This window comes from Mus caroli, unplaced genomic scaffold, assembly GCF_978045245.1.
Source record: "Mus caroli unplaced genomic scaffold, Mus_caroli_1 scaffold_1, whole genome shotgun sequence".
Classification (NCBI taxonomy): domain Eukaryota; kingdom Metazoa; phylum Chordata; class Mammalia; order Rodentia; family Muridae; genus Mus; species Mus caroli.
Window position 1 is genome coordinate 79,490,602 of NW_028227256.1, and position 22,903 is coordinate 79,513,504.

Genomic DNA, 22,903 nt, shown 5'->3' on the forward strand with positions numbered 1-22,903 from the left:
TCATATCCTCTGGTTTCTACACAGTACTACTATCTAGACAGGAATAAGATTCAAGGGCAGGAGACTCACCATCAGAAATGAGTACCCAATCCAGAGGCTCCTCCATGTCCGTGGACACGGTGGGATGGATTGGTCCTGACTGTGGACCGCCACGGCCTGTGCTGGGGCCTCACACACCGCACAGCGGCTGATGTAAGGGCGGATCTCTTCCTCTGAGAGTGGCATCATAGGAAGAGGAGCTGCACTGGACAGCCAGTAGGACCTGTCATTTCTCTGGGCATAGTGGCACACTTGGTGGATGTTGCAGTAGGCAAAGGGCAGAGTGCTAAACACAGGAAGACAAGAGCCTGCCAAACCTTGGAGAGAAGAAGAAACACAGTATATGAGCAGCTAGTTGAATGCAAGTAGACACATGTGGCATTTTACAGATGCCTATGGAGAACCATGCCTGAGCCGACTGCTGCTTTGGCCACCTCCCTGATCTGTAGACGAGCCTCCATCATTCATTCCTCTCCCTGGAGCCCAACAACCCACCAAGGGCTAGAGATGACCACAGATACATTTGTCTTCTCAGTACAAATGAGCAAACAGATGGTCACAGACGAGACAGAGAATCCCTGTGGATGAGAGGTGAGGGTTGCCCAAAACTCCCATAAGGATGACTAGACTCTATTCTAAACCAGGATACCAAAGATGAAAATGATGGAACCAGATTTGGAGATGGTGGTGACCATTCGAAGAGGATGCTGAGATGGAGAGAGCCAGAGAACACAGAGCATCAGCTTAGAGCTCAGTGGTGGCTTGTGGGAGCCAGGGAGAGTGCATATGTGTGACTTCGTCTCTTGGTATCTGGAGAGAATTCAGACCACAGAATGTGGGCTTTGGCAGTCTTGTCAAGGGGCTTTGATTTTACCTAGGGGAGTTCTACAGAACTTTTAGATAGATGTTACAGCCCAACCAGGGCAAGGAAAGTACCCGATATTAGGAGGAGAGAGAAAGCAGGTTCAAGATAAATATTTCTTCTTCTCTCCACCCACCCCCACCCCATCCTGAAGGAATCTAGGCATCCAAGCCAGGTAGTGTGGTGGCAGTACCAAGCAGAAAATAAAGATGGGTGTCTGAACATCTGTCAGTCATCAGGCTGCCACATCGTCATCCTCTTACTAGCTAGGAACCAGCCTGGTGAAGGCAGTGAGACCCACCTAACTATCAACTGACCCATTGGCTGACACACTCCCTGTGTCCACCATCCCTGTCACTGTAATTATACGCCTTGACATCAAGTCCTGCAGCTTACAAATCTGCTGTTGAAAGATGGGAAGGAGCACAGAGGACTGGTGCTTAGTCTGGTGATCCCAAACAAAACAGAACAGGGTTAAGAGTCAATGCTTGCCAGTGCTGTAGCATAGCCCAACAAGTTCTGCCTTCAGCTAGTCCATACCTTATCATGGGGACTCAACATGCCCAATTAAAGAATTTACATTTAGTAACATTAAAAATCGAATTCTATAGCGAAGTTACATCTATCCCATTGCAGAAGACTACTAAAAACAAATACAAAAAAAAAAAAAAAAAAAAAAACACAATCAAGGCTCATGCTTGTGGTATCCCACGCCTTTAATTTCAGCTCTTAGGAAGCAGAAACAGGCAGGCTTCTGTGAGTTTGAGGCCAGCCTATTCTACACAGTTTCAGGTCAGCCAGGGCTACCTAGTGAAACCATGTCTCAAAACAAAACAAAACAAAACGAAGCAAAACAAGCAAAACGAAGCAAAACAAACAAGCAAAACAACCAACACCACCACAACATCAACAACAAAACAACAGGATTAAATAGGCACCAGAATGAGCCTCTGTGGCATCTAACAGGGTCATGAGAATTAGCATAGCAGGCTTGATCTTCTTTCAGTTTTTCCTTTTTTGGTAATAAAGCTGTGGAAGATTAGTATTAAGAAGTTGATTAAAGTGTCAAGGTTGACTCCTAGGTTTTTTTCTCTGAGCCAGAGCATGAATGACCCCTTACAGCACATGACAGCTTATTCTTGAGGTATCCATACCAAGATCTTGATTGTGTGCCTTCTCCTGTCCTTCCATGTACAACAAGCTGTACCCTGTCCAAAGCCGAGGCATGCCCACGGGGCAGGCCGGTTCCTGGTCTGTCTGACTGTGGAGAACCAGGAGGAAGCCACTGAGGGATCCAGGGCCAAACCCCTTGGGCCCAGGATCACCAGTTGGACCAGGAGGGCCTAGAGAAAGATAAAACGGGACGGGGGAAGCCCACATTTAATAGGCATTTTCGAATATCTCTGTTTCAGCATCATACTCAACATCAGGAAAGAGAGGGGAGCAGGACACAGCCTACCCCTCCAGACTGGCACCCTAGTCTGTCTATAGTACACAAAAATATAACCCCTCTAGCAAAGCCTTTGTGCTTCTGCAAGGCTGATCACGCAACTGAGAACTGAAAAATATTTTTTTTAATTGCTTCTGAATTAAACATGTAGTCTCCATTCCCTGACAGTTTCCCTAAATGATGCAGTATACCAATGGCCCGCATAGGGCTGGTATCGCTTTTGGTAAAACAAGGAGTCCAGATCCCCAGGAACTCCAATAAAGCCCACTGCATCCAGAACTCAGTGTTGGCGGCATGGAGACAGGAGGATGCTTGCAGCTCCTTGCTGGGACAGCCTTGCCAGTTGGCAATCTCCAGACTCAGTAAGAAATCTAGGATGAAAAACCAGGTGGAGAGCAACTGCCGAAGAGCCACCACACTCATACATGTGCACACACGCATACACACTAAGCACATGGGTGGAAGTGTGCAGGGTAGATGCAAATGGGCTCATCAGAGAGGCTTAAAGCAGTCTGAGATTTTTCACCTCCATATGAAGAAGAGGTGTCTTAGAAGCCCCTCCCCCACAGTTACTAAGGATAAAAACATCTCCTGGGTGAATGGGATTTCTTAGCAAAAGATAAGAAATGTGAAAAGCTTTCCCGATACTTGCAGAGCTGGTATTCAAGGTAAAGCTGTGTGTACATCCATATTAGATGCTGCTGACAGCACAGACGGCAGTGACAGAGGAAAGAGAAGAAAGGGAACTTTTACCTGGTGCTCCAGGACACCCTGCCTCTCCAGTGTCACCTTTGCGTCCAGGAGGCCCGGGAGATCCAGGGATGCCATCCTGGCCCCTTCTGCCATCCGGTCCTGGCTCTCCTTTGCACCCTGCATGAAAGTTCATGATAGTGGTGGTGGTAACTACTGCCTATGCATCCTATGAGCTGACTCTGAGCCTCCCCCCTCTTTGATGACATTGGATCTACTCATTTGGTTTACACAAGTACATGGCATTGGCTTATGACCTCCACCAAGCAACTGGGGCAATGGAGGTCCTGAGAAGTACAACAAATTGACCTAGATTATGACATGGTCTAGTAAAGGGTTAGATCATCTCTGTAGCTCTAGACCAGGGAGGGTTGAGAGGGAGCTTGTCCCATTTTCTTCAATATTGGTTGGATGGTTGGTTGGTTGGCTTTTGGTTTTTTTGCTTTTAGAAAACATTGAACATGTAATGCCTTTATGTTCAAATATTCTTTCATGATGAGTAGAGGAGTGAGTTAAATTTATTAGGATTCATTTTGTTGGTAGTGTCTGCTACTGTTGGGTTTTTGTTTTTTGTTTTTTGTTTTTTCTTTTAAGATGGACTCTCTCTGTACCCCTGGCTGTCCCAGAACTTGCTCTGTAGACCAGGCTGGCCTTGGACTCAGAGATCCACCTGCCTCTGACTCCCAAATGCTGGGATTAAAGGTGTGTGCCACCACTGCCTGGCTTAGGATTGGTTTCCAAGAATGGATTGTTATCAAGGGTTTATGATGTAGTCATTTCAAGCTAACCAACCCCTTCATAAAAGTTATCAACTGAGTCTTCATAGCAGCCACATATGGCCCAGGCTGCACTTACTCCAGGAGGGAGAGAGAAACTTCAGCAGGCATGGCGAGCACACATGGACTAACCTGGCTGGCAGCAAGGACAGAGGTGGTGTCACATGGACTAACCTGGCTAGCAGCAAGGACAGAGGTGGTGTCCATCAGCCCCCTGCCCCCACCCTTGACAAGGCTCAGATACATCCTTATGGATCTTGGCACAGCCTCACTAGTCCTGCAGAGTATTTTAACTGCTTGGCATCCTTTTTCTTCCTCTTGTTCCTTAACTGAAGTTTCTATGGGGTCATGGTAGCACCCATGTCTGGCCGTTTATACCATTAGACCCACTTAGCTGACTAATTTGCCCTCTCCATGTTTCTAGATGCTACTTGTTAAACTCCTTCCTTGAATAAACTGAACACTGGCTGGTGTGTACCACCCTTCCTCCAAATTCATATTGAATTCCTACCCGCAGTGGCTTAGAATGTCTGTATTTGGCAACAATATCTTTAAAGGTATGCTAAAGGCATCTCAAGGTCCTTAGGGCAGGCAAACCCAACCTGGCTGGAATCTCTATAGGAAAAGAGAAAAGGCACCGAGGGCAAAGGACTCTCCAAAGAAACCAATCAATCCCATGGCTGCCTTAATCTGAGACTTCCCTCCAGAGCCAAGGGATGAGGTGTTTGTATAGCTCTTGCTCTGTTCATTTGCTATGGCTGCCAGAGCAAACAGAAACATAGCTTGACACCAGCCCTGCAGCCAAAGGCAATGGAATGTGAAGTCACTTTGCTGATGACAGAGCTGATCCTAGAAAATAAAGGGACTGTCCAAAGACACTGTCCAAATTCTGTTCCATCTGAGCATCAGCCCTGCCCTGAAGAAGGCTGCAGGGCCTGGGCTTGGCAAGCAAGCAACATCAGGGATGGCAGACATCACTTCCTATCCTGGGTGGCACTAAAACCTGTCCCTTTAGAGCATTTCCCTCTGCAGCTCCAGTATAGGCTCTGCCTGGGTTTTGTACTCTTGCTCTAGTAACTAGCATATGGAGTCCTCAAGATGAATTTTTCAAAGATGGAGTTACAGGTGTTTTTGAGCTGCCCAATATGGGTGGTGCTGGGATATGAACTCTGGTCCTTATAACTCTGTTTGTTTGTTTGCTTGCTTTTTTTTTTTTTTAATTGAGACAGCGTTTCTCTGTATGGCCCTTTCTCCCCTGGAACTTGCTCGGTAGACCATGCTGGCTTAGAGATCTGCCTCTGCCTCCTAGCAAGCAAGCGCTTAACCCTTGGGTCATCTCTCCAGCCTCTTTCTGCCAACTCTTAACACCATAAATGGTACCCAAGGAACTTACAGTAAGGAACCAATACCTGCAATAACGATAGCAAAGAGATTACTGCTCATTCTGTTGCTTTGTGATGTCATCAATGGCAGTTAACATACAAGTCTCTGAGGTGAGGAGACTGAGAACCCGAGCAGAGTGCATGCAGTCGTTTCAGAGTGTCCCTTCCTAGCCACCGTACTTCCCCTCTGATATAATCATGGATGCTAAAGTATGAAACGTCCATCACCCAGGCAGACATGCTTTAAGAGCTGCTGATCAGAGTGAAAAAGTAAGACCACCTTAAAAGCATTTAAGGTGGTCCCAGAACAGCAGCAGCAATTTTCTTAAGAAAAATGAACCTCACAGCCCAGTCCACACTTGAGAAGCCAGAAAGTCTAGGCTGGGACCAGTAATATGTATTTTTTAAATGCTCTCCGGTGGGGGGGGGGGTGAGTAAAGGGAGGGATTCTGAAGTTCCAAAAGGCTTGAAATCCTAGGCTCTCTCCTATTTCTGGATAAGTTCCGTTGACCAAGCTAACCTTCAGGACTTCGGGGCTGTTGTCAGGACCTTCTCTTTTCCTTGGCCTGCTGCTCCAAGTGCAGAGCCTTGCTGGATTCATTTATTCCTTGCAGAGTGCTGGCACCAAAGCAGTCGATAAATAGTTCATAAAAGTGGTGGTTAAATGAGTTATGGCACGATCAAATAATGCAATACTCTGCAGCCGCCACACCACAGACGATACTGTTGGAAAATATGTAATGACACAGAACTGATGTCATGCTAAGACCACCAGTTTGCAAAAACAGGGGGGTAGGATAGACTCTTTTAAAAACGTGCAGAAATAAGGGTGGGCAGCCAGCCAGCCAGCTGTGCCTTTGTAGGCTGTGTTTAATTTGTTTTTCTTTATGTTTAAACACCTTTAATAAGTTTGTTGTTGTTTTTGTTGTTGTTTGGATGTGTGTGTTCATCTGCTTATGTGTATCATTGTACACAAGTATGCATTTAGGCAGAGACCAGAAGTTGAAATCTTTCTTGACAGTCATCTTCCTTCCAGTCACCCTCTGCTTGGTTTGTAGACAGGGTCTCTCACAGAACCTGAAGCTCACTGTCTTTCGAGACTGACTACCCAGCAAGTCCCTGGGCTCCTAACTGGATCTGGCTGCCCAGCCCTGTGTTCTGAGCACACTGGCTGCTGCACTCAGCTCTTTTATATGGGTTCTGGGGGATATATCTCAGCTCCCCATGCTTATGCAGAGAGTGCTTTCCAAGCCCGGTGGTGACACACGCCTTAGGAGGCAGAGGCAGGAATCTCTCTGTGAGTTCAAGGCCAGCCAGGTCTACAAAGCAAGTTCCAGGATAGCCAGGGCTATACAAAGAAACTCTACCTCAAAAACAAACAAACCAACAAACAAACATAGAAAAATAACAGAAAGGAAGTTGAGAGAGAGAGAGAGAGAGAGAGAGAGAGAGAGAGGAGAAAGAAGGAAAGAAAGAGAGAAAGAGGGAAAGAGAGAGAGAGAAAGAAAAAGAAAGAAAGAAAGAAAGAAAGAAAGAAAGAAAGAAAGAAAGAAAGAAGGAAAGAAGGAAAGAAAGAAGGAAGGAAGGAAGGAAGAAAGAAGAAAGAAAGAAAGAAAGAAAGAAAGAAAGAAAGAAAGAAAGAAAGAAAGAAAGAAAGAAGAAAGAGAGAGAGAGGAGGGAGGGAGGGAGGGAGGGGTAGGTAGGTGGGGAGAGATGGAGGGAGAGATAGATTGAGAGAGAGATTGGGATGGCACAGATCCTTAGTAACTGAGTCATCTCCCTAGTCCTACAATAAGGTTTTGGGTTTTGGTGTGTGTGTGTGTGTGTGTGTGTGTGTGTGTGTGTGTTAAACTTCTTAGATTTCTGATAACCTCTTATCCTTCCACAAACAGTTCTCAGCCTTAGGTGTTTCTGTTTCCCAGGGCACATTTGATAACATCTGGAAGCCAGATGTTCTTGGTTGTCACAAAGTTAAGGATCCAATACTCAACACCAGGAGAGACCAGGGATGCTACTCAACTCCCCAGAATGAGTGGCCCTTCACTGAGCAGATTATTTGGACCCCAGGTCAACAGCACTCGACTGAGAAAGGCTGCTCTACGCTGCAGTGGGCACTCAGGGCATTGTATATTTCTTCATCAAGCATTTAGCAGACACCTCCCATGACCCCGAACCCTGTGGAGATCCAACAGTGAGCAATGAGAAGCCTGTGCTCCCAGGCTGCTCTGGTCTCTAGGGCAGGAAGAAAACAAGTGATACAAAATTCCATTCCACTTCCACAGCCTTTGGCACCACACTGAAAAGAACCATATCACAGCCAGGCAGTGGAGGAAAGAAGAGAAGTGCTGACCCCAAGCCTCCCTTCTGGTACTCTGCACACAGATGCTGAGCTCGGCCACTGCCACTGGTCTGAAGAGGTCTGTGCTTTCCAGATGCCCAGGGCTCCCTAGCTCAGCATAAAATTACCCAATGTGGGCAGGATGTGCAAGAAGAAAATAAACTCCATGCCGAAGACTTTTTGCCAGGATGGTTTGGTTTGTGTGCTAACAAAGGTCCTCCTACCCCGATAATGACCGAGTAGCGCTCATCAGCTCAGTTCCAGGAATAATGCCCCCATTGCCAACACATAGAAACACTCCGTGTTTTCTTTCCATCTTCTGAGCGGCTCCTTTCCTTTTCTCTCAAGCTGTTTCTGTTCCCCCAGCTCCCAATTCCATTGCTCTTGTTTGCTTGGTTGGCTGGGTTTTTATTTTTATTTGTTGTTGTTGTTGTTCAAAACCAAGCCAGCAGTTAATGAGAACAGGACACCTACTCCTGGGGTTGCCAAGAACACCCTCCATAAGCTGGCCAAATATAAAAGATTTCAATAGTTCAACAGAAGAATAGGAAAGGATGTGTGGGTTGTGAGTCCAATTTCTTTTGTGTTTACACACACACACACACACACACACACACAAAGGAGGAAGTTTTCACAGATTTGCTATCATGAGCTACTTACATTCCTCTTGAAGAACAACATCATAAAACATCTAGATTTTCATTTTGACAGTGAACTCAGAGAAGCTCATACCTGGTCCAGGCAGGCCTCTCTGTCCAGGGTCCCCCATAGCTCCTTCTGGTCCTCTGGGACCTGGCACTCCAGGAAGTCCTGGGATTCGAGGACAGGAATCCACGTCTGCAGGAGGCCCAGGTTCACCTGCAATTGGAATCACTGTTGTATAATGGGTCCACAGCTCCCTCTACACTCTCTGGTAAAAGATGGATTCCTGACTTAGTGCTAAAATCTTAACACAAATCTTCAACTGTCCAGTGTAAGTTCTGCAGTGGTGGGAACTTGCCTTGCTCCCTGCAGGGACGCACACAAATCTTCTAGAAAGCCTTTGTGGAGTAAGTGACTGAGTGACAACTGGAATGAGGGATGGATGGCCCAGCAAAAAGCAGAAGTAGAGATTACTGGCTCTTGGCTGAGGTAACAATGCTTGAATGACCTTCAAGAGATTTTCACCCTTTGTGCCATTTTTTTACTAGTGAGCTAGCCACGGTTGTCACTGCAAGAGGAACCCAGGGTCCTCAGCTTAGGGTGTTCTTCATTATACTAAAGCCACGTGGATTGCCTAGGATCGGTTACCCCTATATAATTCAAGATGGCCAGAGGCTCTCATGCAGTGAGTTTTCTATCTTCAGTCAACGTTGGAATGATCTACAAGGGTCACAAAGACAGACCTGTTACCTGTGCTCCCACCCCACAGAATACTGTGGTCCTTGCTAGTCTTGATAGTGACCTCAACAATGGACTTGATAAAGCTAGCTACAAGGGACTTTTCAAATGTTTGGCTGATGGGACCCCTGGGAATTTCTGAGGTGAAACCCGAGGCTTATTAGAATGATTTTGATTCTTCAGGGAGTTCCAGAGTCATCCAGAGCTGAGAAGGCACCCTTATGGAGCTGAGTTCTGACTCCAGCTCATTAGAATCCTCAGCCAATTGGTTAGAAAACAGTTTCTGAATCAGGAGGTCTGAAGTGGGATCTACATGTGTATTTGTAGAACATTCCCAAGTGAGGTGAGTAGTGTTGACCAAGCTATCTGAACTTGAGAACCCCGCACAGAGGGGCTGACACTCTTAAAATACTGCTTATATTTACATCAAGACAGTCTGCTTCCATAAGCTTCAGTCATTCACCCTGAAACATCCCATAGAGGCCACAAACAGCACTGAGCCAGCACTGAGAACTGCAAAGAGATGTTGAAAGCGTTGGTTGTATCAGGATCTGTGCTAAGGGCTTTATCACTCCATGCACTAGACAACTATACCATGTGCTATGTTTTCAAATGATCAGAGGTAAGAAAACCCCAGGGATACGTTATATATTTATAGTTACACAGCCCGAACACTTCAGAGTCCAGATTATAATCAGAAGGCTCTGATTTAAAACATCGTTTCCTTACTAGCTTATCCTTCTATCATACTGCCTTAAACTCCCTCTCTATCTCTCTGTGTGTCTCCCTCTGTCTCTATTTCTCTGTGTCTCTGTCTCTGTCCACCACCCCAACCCCACCCCACCCCACCCCATGAGTTTGTGTGTGTTGTATGTGTGTGTATGTGTGTCTGTGTGTGTATGTGTGTGTGTATGTGTGTGTATGTGTGTGTGTGTGTGTGTGTGTGTGTGTGTGTGTGTGTGTGTGTGTGATGTTCCTGGGACCCAGGGATACTCATATGCTCTACCATTGAGCTACATCCACAGGCAAAGAACTCATGTGTGTCATATATTCTAAGGAAAGAAATGTTTATGAACTCACCATTTGGTTAGTTACAGTTTTCTTGAAGTTCATGCAAACGTGCTTAATAATTTTAAATAGCAATAATGAAGAAGAAGGGAAAATCTGAGTAACTCTGGCCATGACCACAGAGTACCAACTCACACAATACTTCCTGTGCCTTTATAGAATGGACCTGAAGTCTGTAAGAGGATTGAGATTTAACCTTTCATAAAATATGGCATGAAACTATAAGCAACATGGACCCAGAGAACTTTTCACAGTATGTCCAGCTTAACATAAAACTTGACTTTGCCTCTCTTCCGGCCGGACCAGCACTGGGGTAGCTAGGGTGCAGGATCGGCTGACACTCGCCAGCTACCCACAACACCCGCCACAGGATCTTAAGACTTCTGGTGAGTGGAACACAGCTTCTGCTCCAATCCAATTGCGTGCAGGACCTGAGACTGCATTAGTTAGGGAAGCAGAAAACCGGCCTGAGTAGGACCACAGGCCTCTTCCGGCCGGACCAGCACGGGGTAGCTAGAGCGCAGGGTCTGCTGACACCCGCCAGCTACCCACGACCACCGCCACAGGATTTTGAGACTGCTGGTGAGTGGAAAACAGCTTCTGCTCCAATCTTTAAACAGTGACAACGACAACAACTAACCCCAGAGATTACCAGATGGCGAAAGGTAAACGTAATAACCTTACTAACAGAAACCAAGACCACTTACCATCATCAGAACCCAGCACTCCCACTTCGCCCAGTCCAGGGCACCCCAACACACCGGAAAAGCTAGACACGGATCTAAAAGCATATCTCCTGATGATGGTAGAGGACTTCAAGAAGGACTTTAATAACACACTTAAAGAAATACAAAGGAACACTGGTAAACAGGTAGAAGACAGTAAAGAGGAAGCACAAAAATCCCTTAAAGAATTGCAGGAGAACACTGCTAAAGAGTTACAAATCCTTAAAGAAAAACAGGATAACATAATCAAACAGGTAGAAGTCCTTACAGAAAAACAGGAAAACACATCCAAACAGATGATGGAATTGAACAAAACCATACTAGACCTAAAAAGGGAAGTAGACACAATAAAGAAAACCCAAAATGAGGCAACACTGGAGATAGAAACCCTAGGAAAGAAATCTGGAACCATAGATACCAGCATCAGCAACAGAATACAAGAGATGGAAGAGAGAATCTCAGGTGCACAAGATTCCATAGAGAACATCGGCACAACAATCAAGGAAAATGTAAAATGCAAAAAGATCCTAACTCAAAACATCCAAGAAATACAGGACACAATGAGAAGACCAAACCTACAGAGAATAGTAGTGGATGTGAATGAAGATTTTCAACTCAAAGGACCAGCAAACATCTTCAACAAAATTATAGAAGAAAACTTCCCAAATCTAAAGAAAGAGATGCCCACGAACATACAAGAAGCCTACAGAGTTCCAAATAGACTGGACCAGAAAAGAAATACCTCCCGACACATAATAATCAGAACAACAAATGCTCTAAATAAAGACAGAATACTAAAAGCAGTAAGAGAAAAAGGCCAAGTAACATATAAAGGCAAGCCTATCAGAATTACACCAGATTTCTCACCAGAGACTATGAAAGCCAGAAGATCCTGGACAGATGTTATACAGACACTAAAAGAACACAAACTCCAGCCCAGGCTACTATACCCAGCCAAACTCTCAATTAACATAGGTGGAGAAACCAAAGTATTCCACGACAAAACCAAATTCACACATTATCTCTCCACAAATCCAGCCCTTCAAAGGATAATAACAGAAAAAAACCAATACAAGGACAGGAACCACGCCCTAGAAACAACAAGAAGGTAATCCCTCAACAAACCTAAAAGAAGACAGCCACAAGAACAGAATGCCAACTTCAACAACAAAAGTAACAGGAAACAACAATTACTTTTCCTTAATATCTCTTAATATCAATGGACTCAACTCCCCGATAAAAAGACATAGACTAACAAACTGGCTACACAAACAAGACCCAACATTTTGCTGCTTACAGGAAACTCATCTCAGAGAAAAAGATAGAAACTACCTCAGAATGAAAGGCTGGAAAACAATTTTCCAAGCAAATGGTAGGAAGAAACAAGCTGGAGTAGCCATTCTAATATCTCATAAGATTGACTTCCAACCCAAAGTCATTAAAAAAGACAGGGAGGGACACTTCATACTCATCAAAGGTAAAATCCTCCAAAAGGAACTATCAATTCTGAATATCTATGCTCCAAATACAAAGGCAGCCACATTCATTAAAGAAACTTTAGTAAATCTCAAAGCACACATTGCACCTCATACAATAATAGTGGGAGACTTCAACACACCACTTTCACCAATGGACAGATCATGGAAACAGAAACTAAACAGGGACACAGTGAAACTAACAGAAATTATGAATCAAATGGATCTGGCAGATAGCTACAGAACATTCTATCCTAAAACAAAAGGATATACTTTCTTTTCAGCACCTCATGGTACCTTCTCCAAAATTGACCACATAATTGGTCACAAAACAGGCCTCAACAGATACAAAAATATTGAAATTGTCCCATGCATCCTATCAGATCACCATGGACTAAGGCTGATCTTCAATAACAAAATAAATAATAGAAAGCCAACCTTCACGTGGAAACTGAACAACACTCTTCTCAATGATACCTTGGTCAAGGAAGGAATAAAGAAAGAAATTAAGGACTTTTTAGAGTTCAATGAAAATGAAGCCACAACATACCCAAACTTATGGGACGCAATGAAAGCATTTCTAAGAGGAAAACTCATAGCTCTGAGTGCCTCCAAAAGGAAACTAGAGAGAGCACACATTAGCAGCTTGACAACATACCTAAAAGCACTAGAACAAAAGGAAGCAAATTCACCCAAGAGGAGTAAATGGCAGGAAATAATCAAACTCAGGGGTGAAATCAACCAAGTGGAAACAAGAAGAACTATTCAAAGAATCAACCAATCAAGGAGCTGGTTCTTTGAGAAAATCAACAAGATAGATAAACCCTTAGCCAGACTCACTAGAGGGCACAGGGAAAGTATCCTAATTAACAAAATCAGAAATGAAAAAGGAGACATAACAACAGATCCTGAAGACATCCAAAACACCATCAGATCCTTCTACCAAAGGCTATACTCAACAAAACTGGAGAACCTGGATGAAATGGAGAAGTTCCTAGACACCAGGTACCAAAGTTGAATCAAAATCAGGTTAATGATCTAAACAGCCCAATATCCCCCAAAGAAATAGAAGCAGTCATTAATAGTCTCCCAACTAAAAAAACCCCAGGACCAGATGGGTTTAGTGCAGAGTTCTATCAGACCTTCAAAGAAGATCTAATCCCAGTTCTTCACAAACTATTCCACAAAATAGAAACAGAAGGTACTCTACCCAACTCATTCTATGAAGCCACAATTACTCTGATACCTAAACCACAAAAAGACCCAACAAAGATAGAAAACTTCAGACCAATATCCCTTATGAATATTGATGCAAAAATCCTCAATAAAGTTCTTGCTAACCGAATCCAAGAACACATCAAAACAATCATCCATCCTGACCAAGTAGGTTTCATCCCAGGGATGCAGGGATGGTTCAATATACGGAAATCCATCAACGTAATCCAGTATATAAACAAACTCAAAGACAAAAACCACATGGTCATCTCCTTAGATGCGGAAAAAGCATTTGACAAGATCCAACACCCATTCATGATAAAAGTCTTGGAAAGATCAGGAATTCAAGGCCCATACCTAAACATGATAAAAGCAATCTACAGCAAACCAGTAGCCAACATCAAAGTAAATGGTCAGAAGCTTGAAGCAATCCCTCTAAAATCAGAGACTAGACAAGGCTGTCCACTTTCTCCATACCTATTCAACATTGTACTTGAAGTCCTAGCCAGAGCAATTCCACAACAAAAGGAGATCAAAGGGATACAAATTGGAAAAGATGAAGTCAAAATATCACTTTTTGCAGATGATATGATAGTATATATAAGTGACCCTAAAAATTCCACCAGAGAACTCCTAAGCCTGATAAACAGCTTCGGTGAAGTAGCTGGATATAAAATTAACTCAAACAAATCAATGGCCTTTCTCTACACAAAGAATAAACAGGCTGAGAAAGAAATTAGGGAAACAACACCCTTCTCAATAGTCACAAATAATATAAAATATCTTGGCGTGACTCTAACTAAGGAAGTGAAAGATCTGTATAATAAAAACTTCAAGTCTCTGAAGAAAGAAATTATAGAAGATCTCAGAAGATGGAAAGATCTCCCATGCTCATGGATTGGCAGGATCAACATTGTAAAAATGGCTATCTTGCCAAAAGCAATCTACAGATTCAATGCAATCCCCATCAAAATTCCAACTCAATTCTTCAACGAATTAGAAAGTGCAATCTGCAAATTCATCTGGAATAACAAAAAACCTAGGATAGCAAAAACTCTTCTCAAGGATAAAAGAACCTCTGGTGGAATCACCATGCCGGACCTAAAGCTCTACTACAGAGCAATTGTGATAAAAACTGCATGGTACTGGTATAGTGACAGACAAATAGACCAATGGAATAGAATTGAAGACCCAGAAATGAACCCACACACCTACGGTCACTTGATCTTCGACAAGGGAGCTAAAAACATCCAGTGGAAGAAAGACAGCATTTTCAACAAATGGTGCTGGCACAACTGGTTGTTAACATGTAGAAGAATGCGAATCGATCCATTCCTATCTCCTTGTACTAAGGTCAAGTCTAAGTGGATCCAGGAACTTCACATAAAACCAGAGACACTGAAACTTATAGAGGAGAAAGTGGGGAAAAGCCTTGAAGATATGGGCACAGGGGAAAAATTCTTGAATAGAACAGTAATGGCTTGTGCTGTAAGATCGAGAATTGACAAGTGGGACCTCATGAAACTGCAAAGCTTCTGCAAGGCTAAAGACACCATCAATAAGACAAAAAAACCACCAACAGATTGGGAAAGGATCTTCACCTATCCTAAATCAGATAAGGGACTAATATCCAATATATATAAAGAACTCAAGAAGGTGGACTCCAGAAAGTCAAATAACCCCATTAAAAAATGGGGCTCAGAACTGAACAAAGAATTCTCACCTGAGGAATACCGAATGGCAGAGAAGCACCTGAAAAAATGTTCAACATCCTTAATCATCAGGGAAATGCAAATCAAAACAACCCTGAGATTCCACCTCACACCAGTCAGAATGGCTAAGATCAAAAATTCAGGTGACAGCAGATGCTGGCGAGGATGTGGAGAAAGAGGAACACTCCTCCATTGTTGGTGGGATTGCAAGCTTGTACAACCACTCTGGAAATCAGTCTGGCAGTTCCTCAGAAAATTGGACATAGTACTACCGGAGGATCCAGCAATACCTCTCCTGGGCATATATCTAGAAGATGTCCCAACTGGTAAAAAGGACACATGCTCCACTATGTTCATAGCAGCCCTATTTATAATAGCCAGAAGCTGGAAAGAACCCAGATGTCCCTCAACAGAGGAATGGATACAGAAATTATGGTACATTTACACAATGGAGTACTACTCAGCTATTAAAAAGAATGAATTTATGAAATTCCTAGCCAAATGGATGGACCTGGAGGGCATCATCTTGAGTGAAGTAACACAATCACAAAAGAACTCACACAATATGTATTCACTGATAAGTGGTAATTAGCCCAAAACTTAGGATACCCAAGATATAAGATACAATTTACTAAACGCATGAAACTCAAGAAGAATGAAGACCAAAGTGTGGACACTGTGCCCCTTCCTAGAATTGGGAACAAAACACCCAGGGAAGGAGTTACCGAGACAAAGTTCGTAGCTGAGATGAAAGGATGGACCATTTAGAGACTGCCGTATCCAGGGATCCTTCCCATAAGCAGCTTCTAAACGCTGACACCATTGCATACACTAGCAAGATTTTGCTGAAAGGACCCAAATATAGCTGTCTCTTGTGAGACGATGCTGGGGCCTAGCAAACACAGGAGTGGATGTTCACAGTCAGCTATTGGATGTATCACAGGGCTCCCAATGGAGAAGCTAGAGAAAGTACCCAAGGAGCTAAAGGGATCTGCAACCCTATTGTTGGAACAACATGATGTACTAACCAGAATCCCGGAGCTCTTGTCTCTAGCTGCATATGTATCGAAAGATGGCCTAGTCGGCCATCATTGGAAAGAGAGGCCCATTGGACTTGCAAACTTTATATGCCCCAATATAGGGGAATGCCAGGGCCAAAAGAATGGGAATGGGTGGGTAGGGAAGTGGGGGGCGCAATGGGGGACTTTTGGGATAGCATTGGAAATGTAACTGAGGAAAATATGTAATAAAAATATTAAAAATTAAAAAAAAAACTTGACTTTGCCACAAGCTATTGAAGGATGCACGGGGATCTCTCCTATTTTCCCAGGATAAGCTGGGCTTTTTCAAGAGGGCAAATTGGGCGAGCTTAGTTAGTTAGTTAGTTTCTTTGTTTATTTATGTTGGTTTATTGTTTGTTTTAGTTGTTTTGGCTTTTTGAGGTAGCATCTCACTAAAACTACATAGCCCATGACAATTTCTGTCAAAGAACCTTCCTGCCTCGGTCCACCAAGTGCTAGGGTTACAGAGGTGAGACACCTCACCCGTTTTTGGTGGACTTTAGCTAAGGATTGTGAATTTCAACTTATCACACAGAAAATGCAGAAACAGCCAACTTTGGTTTTCATTCTGTTTTCCTTTACATTTTAATAATGCAGAAGCTGAAAGAAAAGGCATAAAAATATCTCTTCTAAATTCCCTAAAAGCAATATATGGATCTGTTTTCAGGGCAAATTTCTTTAGTGTAATAACAGATACCTAGAAAGAAAGAAACATGTGTCTTTGTAATTTCTGTTTTCTTTTTTGGGGTGGGGTAGATTTAGATTTTCTTTTAATTTTATGTGTATGGGTGTGTTTGATGGCATGTATGTCTGGTTATCATGTGTATGCCTAGTGCCTGTGAAGATCAGAAAGGGTGTCATATTCCTTGGAACTGGAAAATTGTGAGTTGCCTTGTGGGGACTGGGAATCAAACCCTGGTCCTTTGGACCACAGCCAGTGTCTTAGCTAATGACCCCTCTCAGCAGTCTGCTTAGCTTCTGGTGGATCTTTGAGAAATCACCTCAGTTGACAGCCCAGGCTAGCCTATGGCAAACTTTCTTACCTCAGTTTCCAAAGCTGGGATTGCCAATAGGAACTACCACACATGCCTGCCTTTACCCTTTGGGGAACATTTTTTAATACGAAATCACACATTGCTTTTGCATGCTAGAGTATTATGTAAATATTTTATTTTTAACGCACAAATAAATTTGTTTCTTGAAAATGCACTTATGTCTTTTATAGGTGTAAGGAAGGGCTCATTGTTGAGGTCCGTTGGCGTTGCTCTTTTTGGAGATGTCATGTATGTTTACCTTGTGGGGACCCTAAAAAGAAGCTACACTGTCATGTGCTGTGGCATCTAGTAACAACAGCACTTACACTTTACTGCCTGGACTAAAATTCCGTAGGCTGAATGCCTACCTCACCCTGACAACCTGTAATGAGGGTCATCACCAGGACACTAATAGGAGGTTACCTACTATAGCTGCAGTGAAGAAGCCAAGACATTAAAACCTTCGATGACCCCAGAAGCCCCATTTATAAAAATATGCAGCAGCTTAAGTCACAAACACAGTGGGGAGGGTAAGTGCAGGAAAGACAGGCAAGTAGAGTGGGGGTGGGGTGGGGGATTATCCATTTCACAGTAACTCTTACCTCTGCAGCCTGGAGAGGTGCCACGCGAGATGCAAAACCAGGCGATGATTTTTCACGTGGTGGAAAGAAAATTTAAATTTGTGAGTGAGACAAAGGGGAAAGCAATGGCTGAGAACATAAATAATAGTGTGAGGGCCATCGGTGACAAAGAGAGTGCGGATGTATTTACATAAGGCGTTTGCATCATTGTGATTGACTGATTGACGGGAGCAGCTATGATTCTGTACTAATGGAGTTCTCACCCTTCCAAGGGCTTGAAAGGAAAGTCTCTTGAGAAACAGACAATTCTAGTTGATTTTTGCATGGTGCATTTGTCCTGAGTGAGTGCGTATAGGAATTGTGGCACTTAAAGTCTCCTGAAAATTCTGTATTCATCTGTCATGTTTGATAGGTTATAGCCACAGAAAGGAAGCAAGAAGAATCCAAATAGCGACCCTCTCTCTACTGTGCTGTGACCCCTAATGAAGGCGTGTGCTATGTTTGTCCTTTAGATTATGGTACCACAAATGTTGCAAAACAATTTGAATTGCTGCTGAATATCTATGCTACTGTTTTGGGGTTTTTAAAAAGATGACGTCCACATATGTCCGTTTGTTCTTTCTCTTCCTGATTCAGTCTTACTGTTTAAAAAAATTTTGGCTAAATAATTAGTTTAAATGGCCTCTCTTCCTGAAGGAACTAATATACTTTTCAGAAATTAGACAAGATGTCTGTGGAGATTTAGGGACAAGAAGTACACATAAAATCCTAACAGCAATTTAATCCTCTTCTGTCTCATGAGTGAAAAACACACAAATATTTCTTCCTTTATAAATAATATATTCAACATCAGCTATTAATTCTTAAATGTATTTGTTTTGATCTTTTTTTCAGACCTGAGATTTGATGAGGCAATCTGAAACAAATACACTCTTTGTAATGGAAGGGCGCAAATCACAAGTATGCAGCATTTCTGAATGAAGGCTGACCCTCACAGTAACTGCTAAGATGAGGGGCTGTGTGGACATGCCGTAGGAGCTGATGGTCACCAAGAGCTTACCTGGAGGACCTACTGGCCCTTTTCTGCCTGGAGGGCCAGGTAATCCCTTCTCGCCAGGTGCCCCAGGAAGACCAGGTGGCCCTGGCAACCCTGGAAGTCCCATTGGTCCTAAAGGAAAGATAAAGATGATGGAACAGAAGGAAGTGTTACAGTCACTATAACTAGTTGGGTATCTGTAGAGTTCTGCTCCAAGAAACAGCAGGGCAGAGCAGGTGTGAGGGAGGAACTCTGCCTCCCTTTGGAAGGCTGAGAACTCCCTCTGCAAAAGAACCTGGATGGTCAATGAGAAGGGCTATAAAACCCAAACTATATGAAAATAAAAAGCCCTGTATCCTGAACCTTCTCTGGAGACAGCAAAGGACTAGAACTAGAAAGGAAGAAGAGGTACCTGGAGGTAAGATGTCTGCAGAGCTGGGGACCCCCCCATTGCCACCTTCAATATCTTAGAGTCATGCCCACCGTCCTTCCCTTGCTGGCCCATGTAGATGGTACCCTCTAACCTCCAGTAGGTTCCCAATACATATTAGTAGAACTCCCTACCCTTGTTATAGGAAGCCATGGGCTGGCTGGTGTGCCTCCTAGAACGGAGTAAAGCAGGAAGCATAGATAGTGGTTTCACTAGTATTTTAATCTTAAAAAATTATCACAAGTGTGTGTGTGTGAGGGGGTGGGGTACATGTGCATGCCACAGTGCATGTGCGGAGGTTATAGAATACTTTGGTGAAGTCAGTTCTCTATTTCCAGGGATTAAGCTGAGTTCCTCACACTTGTACAGCCAGTGCTTTGGCAGCCACCGAACCATCTCACCAGTCTTATGTACCAGAGTTTCTAATCTTGCCTCTGTCCTGGGCTAGGTCGTCAGCACGAAGCTGGCATGCTATTTCCCCAGATCTGAAGCTTACGTTCAGGTAAGCATGCATGCTCTAGCTGTCTCAGTGTCCTTTCTGCTTTTGATGGCATGTCTGACTGATTCTGATATTCAATGAGCAGAGGCCCACAGGCTTGCAGATGTAAGTTTCAGCATCACGGCTGACTTTATAGATTCTATAGAGATTTTATAGCTGACTTTATAGAGATTTTATAGAGATAAAGTGGTTGCTGCTTGCTGTTCATAGGCATGCACTTCACAATCCCACAGATAGCCTTTGCACTGTGACTACCGCAGCCTCAGGATAAGTCTGGCTTCCCCTCTGCTTAATTTTTTTTCTTTTTTTTTTTTTTTTTTTTTTTTTTTTTTTTTTGCTGTGTCTCATACTGGGTTTGGGGGTAAAGCAAGGTTCTGATTTCTAGGCTTCTTTTGGAAATTTCAGCTCCTTAGGTCCTTTCTCTAGTTCCTCCATTGGGGACCCTGTGCTCAGTTCATTGGTTGGCTGTGAGCATCTACTTCTATTATTGTCAGGCACTGGCAGAGCCTCTCAGGAGACAACTATATCAGGCTCCTGTCAGCAAGCACTGGTTGGCATCTACAATAGTTTCTGAGTTTGGTAACTGTATATGGGATGGATCCCCAGGTGGAGCAGTCTCTAAATGGCCTTTCCTTCAGTCTCTGCTCCACACTTTGTCTCTGTATCTCCTCCCATGGGTACTTTGTTCCCCCTTCTAAGAAGGACTGAAGTATCCACACTTTGGTCTTCCTTCTTTTTGAGCTTCATATGGTCTGTGAATTGTCCCAGAGGAGGAACAACAATATGAACCAACTAATACCCCCAGAGCTCCCAGGGACTAAACCACCAAGCAAAGAGTTCACATGGAGGAACCCATGGCTCCAGCTAGATATGTAGCAGAGGATGGCCTTGTCGGTCATCAATGGGAGGAGAGGCCCTTGTTCCTGTGAAGGCTTGATGCCCCAGTGTAGTGGAATGCCAGGACAGGGAAGTGGGAACAGGTGGGTTGGGGAGTAGGGGGAAGGAGGATGGGATAGAGGGGTTTTCGGAGGAGAAATGAGGAAAGGGGATAACATTTGAAATAAAGACAATATCTAATTAAAATAAGATGAAAAATTTTTTTTTCAGAGTGGGATTTTAAAACCCAGACCTCTTTCTTATAAATAAGGAAGTTGAAAAAAGCTACCCACTAGTTCCTTTTCAACAAAAATGTTGCGGGAAGCACCTGTTCTTTCCAGGCTACAAATGTCTAGTGAGCACACTGGGCTGGGCTGGGCTGTAATAAGTCTAAAACATGCGCTGAGTTCCAGTGGCAGACACGGTGTGTGTGTGGGGGGGGGGGCTGGGGAGAGGTACTGGGTTTGGAAGACTGAACGGCAATGTCTCCTTGGTGATTTTGTGCTCCTTATCTATTTAAAACAACAATATTTAAACACGTTTTCTTGAATAAAGGCTAATTCCACTTGTTTGTGTTTTTAAAAAAGAATTATGGGGAGTGAGTCTCTTTGAGCCAGGCCCCTGCTTTATCATTCAGGCTGTCCTGGTTTGTGCTATGCAATCCAAGCTGGTCTTGGACTCAGGGCAATTCTCATGCCTTGGGATTATGCATAGGAGTCACTGTGCCTGGCTAGTTTCCCTTCTTCAATGTGGTTTCTGCAGTTTTTAATTCACTCCTGTGAGGCTCCTTATACTTCTATTGCTCAGTTCTGGTGCAGAAGCGCCATCCTCTTTCATTTCCAACTTGTTATTTACTCAACACAGGTCTCGTGCACCCTAGGCTGGCCTCACACTCACTCTCTAGTCAATAGGTAGCATGAGCCGCAGATCCTCCTGGTGCTGCCTCTCAAGTGCTGGAATTACAAGAATACTGCCATTCAGTCTGCGACACACTGGACATCAAACACAGGGCACACTGCCAGGTCGGGCCCCTGTGTGCCCTTCTTTCAAGTTTTATTCGAACCTGATGACTTTTTAGAGGAAACCAAGACATTTTAGAAATAGCATCATCATTTCTACAAGAAATAGGAGTGGCATTATTGGAAGGAAGACAGTACCCCAGACCTTTAAATTAAGGTAAGGAAAGTCTACACATACCACAGGGGAAAAAAATTTCACCAACATTCATACCTTTCTGGCCATCTTTGCCATCACATCCTGGGGGACCCTGACACCCTGGAGGGCCTGGTGGGCCTCGGGAGCCAGGTGGTCCTGGCAAACCACAGTCACCTGGATCCCCTTTCAGAAGGTCAACATTCCCAGGGGAACCCGGAGGCCCAGGTACTCCTGACACAGAGAGGAGGCAAAAGCTTTCAGTCAAAGACGAAGGTGAATGAATACTGGTGGTTTGCTAGCTTTTTGGGGAAAGAAAGTCAGCGATTCTCTACATCCCTTGTTTGCAAATCACTATATTGCTTTCCCCAAGAAGCTACAGGATCCAAGCTGAGAAAAGTTGAACTAAATAGACTAATAATAAACCTCTTTTCCTTCTGAACCATTTGGGAAGTAACAGGTAATGGGTTGTATCTGCAATAGCCCCATTGTTTTATCAGGTTGGATGGATGCATGGATGCATGGATGGATGGATGGATGGATGGATGGATGGATGGATGGATGGATGGGTAAGTGGGTGGGTGGATGAATGAAAGTAGATGGATGGGTGGGAGGGAGGGTGTGTGAATGAGTGGTTAAATGGACGGATAGATGGGTGGGTATGTGTATGGATGAGTGAGTGTAGGAGTGCTTGGGTGAGTGAGTGGATAGTTGGATGGATAGATAAATGGGTGGGTGGATAAATATATGGTTGAATGAATAGATGAGTACGTAGGCTGAAGCTTAGATGAATAAATGGGTGGGTAGATGGGTGAATAAAATTTTAATAAAATGTAGCTAATAAGCAAGGAATGTGGACTCCAAATCACAATCTTATTTTAAAACAAATATCTATACATAGGAGTACACATCTATACTTCCTAGCACAGTTTTTATCGCTTTTATTTTCAATATACAATCCCACCTTACTAAAGTGAATAAAAAAAGGTAGGTCTGTCTTTCCATGTAAGAACTGTATGAGCAATGTGAATGCACCTAGTGGCTATCAGCAAGGCAGAATCC

The 22,903-nt window shown here is 43.7% G+C and overlaps 1 protein-coding gene across 1 annotated transcript in view; it reads right to left on the reverse strand.

Moving 5' to 3' along the window:
- Positions 1-22,903, reverse strand: part of Col4a4 (collagen type IV alpha 4 chain) — a 143,814-nt gene that overhangs the window by 5,288 nt on the left and 115,623 nt on the right. The window contains exons 41-47 of the mRNA XM_085838845.1: positions 21,920-22,075; positions 18,909-19,016; positions 17,870-17,878; positions 8,330-8,455; positions 3,105-3,221; positions 2,056-2,244; positions 70-356 (exon numbers count right to left, since the gene is read on the reverse strand). Coding sequence (XP_085694971.1) covers positions 70-356; positions 2,056-2,244; positions 3,105-3,221; positions 8,330-8,455; positions 17,870-17,878; positions 18,909-19,016; positions 21,920-22,075 — 992 coding nt within the window. The remainder of the gene's footprint in view (positions 1-69; positions 357-2,055; positions 2,245-3,104; positions 3,222-8,329; positions 8,456-17,869; positions 17,879-18,908; positions 19,017-21,919; positions 22,076-22,903) is intronic.